General features: G+C 36.1%; 1 protein-coding gene across 1 annotated transcript; it reads left to right on the top strand.

Annotated features, from left to right (window-relative positions):
* The first annotated feature begins 1,429 nt into the window (after window positions 1–1,429).
* On the top strand, window positions 1,430–3,965 carry LOC120208918. Its single transcript, XM_039208037.1, has 6 exons — window positions 1,430–1,582; window positions 1,718–1,838; window positions 1,907–2,054; window positions 3,243–3,526; window positions 3,644–3,739; window positions 3,874–3,965. The coding sequence occupies exons 1-6, from the start codon at window positions 1,430–1,432 to the stop codon at window positions 3,963–3,965; spliced, it is 894 nt and encodes a 297-aa protein (XP_039063968.1).
* Window positions 3,966–4,671: the final 706 nt, after the last annotated feature.

The raw sequence follows: 4,671 nt of genomic DNA, 5'->3' as shown, positions 1-4,671 counted from the left end.
ATTATGATCATTATAAACACATGCATAAGTTATATATATGTTTATATGATTTACTACATGCTATATGATTTATGTGAACATACTCAAATAACATATGTTATATGATATGAGATTGATGGTTATATGTACATGTGATATGTGATAGAAGAGAAGACATATGTGATTATAAGAGAAATGACATGAGTACATGAATATATGAATCATAATAAAAATGCCCATGTTATGTGATATGGGAGCTATAGGTATAGTTGGCATGCCAAGAGTCGAGGGTTACATAGGTCCTTCGGGACATATACATAGGTCCTACAGGACAAATTTCATATGCTAGTGAGTGAAACCTTATACAAGCTGTGGTGACAGTAGATGTGCAAAACCTCAATGTACTCGCAAACCTTAAGTTCTTAGTAATATACATGGGCCTATAAAAGATATAAAAAGTGTTGGAATTATTATACGCTATCATGTTATTACTATTTATAATGAATCATATGTGATATGATGGAATAATGATACGATAATTATGATTTTATTTGATTAATCACATTGTATGTTCATATTTATAGGAAATGCATTATTATATTTTTATGTCTCACTAAGTCTATGACTTAGCATGTATGCATTTTACAAGTAGTTACTGATAAGCAAGAGGATCATACATAGGATCTGCAGAGCAGCATACCTCAACTCGAGATCAGATCAGAAGTAAATTACACAGTAGGTATTTTTTATATCAAAGGTGTTGACATGTAGACAAATTGTGATTTATATATGCTCTGATAAGTTTTTGTAATATTTTGATTGTACTTATGTAAATGGTTAACTTTATATTAATGAAAGTTTAAATTTTCCATGATTTCTATAAATATAAATGTTTTGAATAGTTAATGTGAAACCTCAAATTCGTATCAGAGTCGGGTACGGGGTTAGGGATTTAATGGTATCGGAACTAAGGTTTAGCCGATTCTAGGCATAAACAGAAGTCTAGAGTGTCTTTAAATGTGTACATACCAACATAAATGTGAGAACTTCTGATCTGATAGGGTAATGAGTATACTATTTTGCTAATAGAACTATATAGTTATATCTTATTAGATGTTCGGACAAGATAGCTTAGGCAAAAAGAAGTCTAGAGTGTCTTTAAATGGTACATACCAACATAATGTGAGAACTTTGATCTGAAGGGTAATGAGTATACTATTTTGCTAATAGAACTATATAGTTATATCTTATTAGATGTTCGGACAAGATAGCTCCCGAAGTGAAGCAAGAGTTGATAGGCCAGTCGAGAGTAGTAATTCACCTGCCCTGGCCAGGCAAGGTGAAAGACATGCATCTTCTGGAGTGCCTGTACAAGATCAAGACATTTTTTATCAGGACGTTGGACGTTATCCCGATGCATTTCTAACCTCCTTCTCAATCTACTCAGAGTATGAATGTAGCAAAGGAGTTAAAGGGATTGGGAGCTCCAGAGTTTAAAGGTGAGGCCGAGGAAGGTCATGTTGCTAGGGTCCTTTGGCTCAATAATGTGAAGATCATGTTAGATGGACTCCACTATTCTAATGTGGAAAAGTTAGATGTAGTGGTCTCCTTGCTTCGTGGGGAAGAGAGAATTTGGTGGACGAATGTCACCTTGAGGATGACAAGTGACCAAGTAATATGGTATTTATTTCTCAAAAAGTTTAAGCGCAAGTATATAGGAGATCAATTCATTAAGCAGATGAAGCAAGAATTCTTGAAACTAAAGCAAATGAATCGTACTGTGAATGAATACAAGTGCGAGTTCAACAAGTTAAGTCATTTTGCGGCTGAGTTGGTTCCGAAAAAGAAGAATGCAAGTGGTTTGTTGAGGGCTTACACGTAAGGTTAAAAGAGATGTTGATCATGTTAAACTTGTCTTCATTTCAAGTGGTAGTTAATCGTGCTAAAGCTCTAAAGAGAGCTGAAAATGAACAGTTTAGAAAGAAAAGAGCCCAACCGTCTAAAAGAATTGGGGCTTTATCAAGTTCTGCACCACCCAAGAGAGGTAGAGATTATGGTTTTCAGTCTCATGCGAGGTCTAAGTCGGTGGCATCCTCCACTAGAGGATTAAACTAGATGAGAGCTAGATAGACTCAATCAGTAGGGTCTGGTTATGGGAGAGCACAACAGGGACAAGTCAGACAATGTCACATTTATGGAAGAAACCATAGCAGTATATGCAGAGTAAAATCCGGAGCTTGTTTCCGATGTGGGGAAATAGGGCATTTCATGAGAGATTATCCATTGAGGGCCGGAGAGCCTGCACAGTTAGAGCGACATGCTTTGATTTCTTAGAGAGAAAGGGTAAGAGGTAGAGGAAGAAGTCAGCTCGAGTCCTATACTAAACAAGAAGTACGCTCCATTACCCGAGTATATAACATCAAGACCAATGAAGAGCGTGGTGATCCTGAGATAATTGTAGGTACTTTCTTAGTGTATGATAAATGTGTGTTGGTATTGATTGATCCAAGTTTCACATACTCATATATTAGTAGTAAATTGGTGAGTGAATTAAGAATTCAGTTAGAATCCACTAGTAATGAGGTAATAGTAACTAATCCTTTAGGGGATAATGCTCGAGTTAATAGAATGTGTCGAGGGTGTCCCATACGGATTCAGGGAATTGAATTCCCTGCTAATATGAAGAAATTACCCTTTGAGGAATTTGAAGTGATACTGTATGGACTGGTTATATCGTTATCATGCTAATGTCGATTGTAAATTAAAGTGAGTAACATTAATCAGTTCAGATGGATTGGAAGTAATAGTGTTCAACGAAAGATGAAATCCATTGGCAAACGTTATATCAGTGATTTCAGTAAAGAAATTATTACTACAAGGATGTCAGGGTTTTCATTGCTAATGTATTGGATACGAGAACCAAGGAAAAAGGGATTGAAGAAATTCCTATAGTCAGAGAGTTTCCAGATGTTTTTCCTATAGAGTTTCCCAGTTTACCTCCGAATAGAGAGGTGAAATTTCAGATTGAGATAATGCTTGGAATAACGCCCATTGCAATAGCACCGTACAAAATGGCTCCAAAGAAATTGCAATAGTTAAAGATTCAGTTATAAGAATTGTTGGATAAATGATTAATTAGACCAAGTGTATCGCTCTGGGGAGCTCCATTGTTATTCGTTAGAAAGAATGATGGGTCGATGCGTCTGCATTGACTATAGGCAGCTCAATAAGATGACTATCAAGAATAAGTATCCTCTTCCTAGAATTGATGATTTGTTTGATCGGTTGAAAGGAGCTTCAGTTTTCTCTAAGATTGATTTAAGATATGGATATCATCAGTTGAAGATTCAGGAGAAAGATATTCTAAAGACGACATTTAGAACAAGGTACGATCACTGCGAGTTCATTGTTATGCCTTTCGGAGTTAAGAATGCACTAGCTGATTTCATGGACCTGATGAATAGATTATTTCAACCTTATCTAGACCAATTCGTAGTTGTTTTCGTCGATGATATATTGGTGTATTCGAAAACGAATGAAGAACATAGTGCACACCTAAGGATAATTTTACAGATTCTAGGAGATAAAAAGTTATATGCCAAACTATTTAAATGTGAGTTCTGGTTGAATGACGTGACATTCCATGGACATGTGATTTCTACAGAAGGAATTCAGATTGATCCTCAGATGATAAAAGCCATTCTAGAATGGGAGGTTCCAAAGAATGTATCTGAAGTTCAAAGTTTTCTAGGACTTGCAGGTTATTATTGAATTTCCTTAAGAACTTTTCAATGATAGCTTTACCTTTAACCAAGTTGATGAGAAAAGATGTGTCATTTGATTGGACTTGTAAATGTCAAGAAAGTTTTGAAATGTTGAACAAAATTTTGACAGAAGCTTCAAGGTTGGTTCAACCTGAGTTTGGCAAGAACTACACGGTTTATAGTGACGCGTCCCATAATGGATTGGGATGTGTGCTGATGTAAGATGGCAAGGTAGTGTTTGCTCTTAAGATCTGGCATCACTACTTATATGGTGAACGTTGCTATTTATATACCGATTATAAGAGCTTTAAGTATTTGATGACTCAGAAAGAGTTAAATTTAAGAAAAATGGGATGGGTAGAATTTCTAAAAGACTATGATGTGGTAATCGATTTTTACCCTGGAAAAGCAAATGTGGTAGCGGATGCTTTAAGTCGGAAGACATTTGCAGGCTTACGAGCTTTAGATGCCAGGTTGTCTTTAGAAGGAGATGGTGTAATATGTGCGGAATTGAATCTTAAGCCCACATGCTAGATAGAGTTAAGGAATTGCAAACCAAAGATGAAAAGTGTTTGAAGATGTTACAGCAAGTAAAGAATGGAGAGTTTAATGATTATTAAATTAAGGCGGATGAGAATCTGTATTACCGAGGGAGATTAGTGATTCTGGATAATAATGAGTTGAAGAATGAAATATTAACAGAAGCTCATTGTAGTCCATTGACAATGCACCCAGGTGGAAACAAGATATACATGGATCTCAAGAGTCTGTATTGGTGGTCAGGAATGAAAAGGAATATTACGGCAAGTCAAAACTGAGCATCAGGTTTCGTTGGGACCATTGCAACCAATGTCTATTCCTCAATGGAAATGGGAGAATGTGATGATAGATTTTGTGACGGGGTTTCCATTGACTCCAAATAAAAGAG

Source organism: Hibiscus syriacus, unplaced genomic scaffold (assembly GCF_006381635.1).
Source record: "Hibiscus syriacus cultivar Baekdansim isolate YM2019G1 unplaced genomic scaffold, ASM638163v2 tig00017808_pilon, whole genome shotgun sequence".
In the NCBI taxonomy this organism is placed as follows: Eukaryota; Viridiplantae; Streptophyta; class Magnoliopsida; order Malvales; family Malvaceae; genus Hibiscus; species Hibiscus syriacus.
Note: the sequence above shows the minus strand (reverse complement) of the source record. Positions and strands in the feature narration are given on the sequence as shown.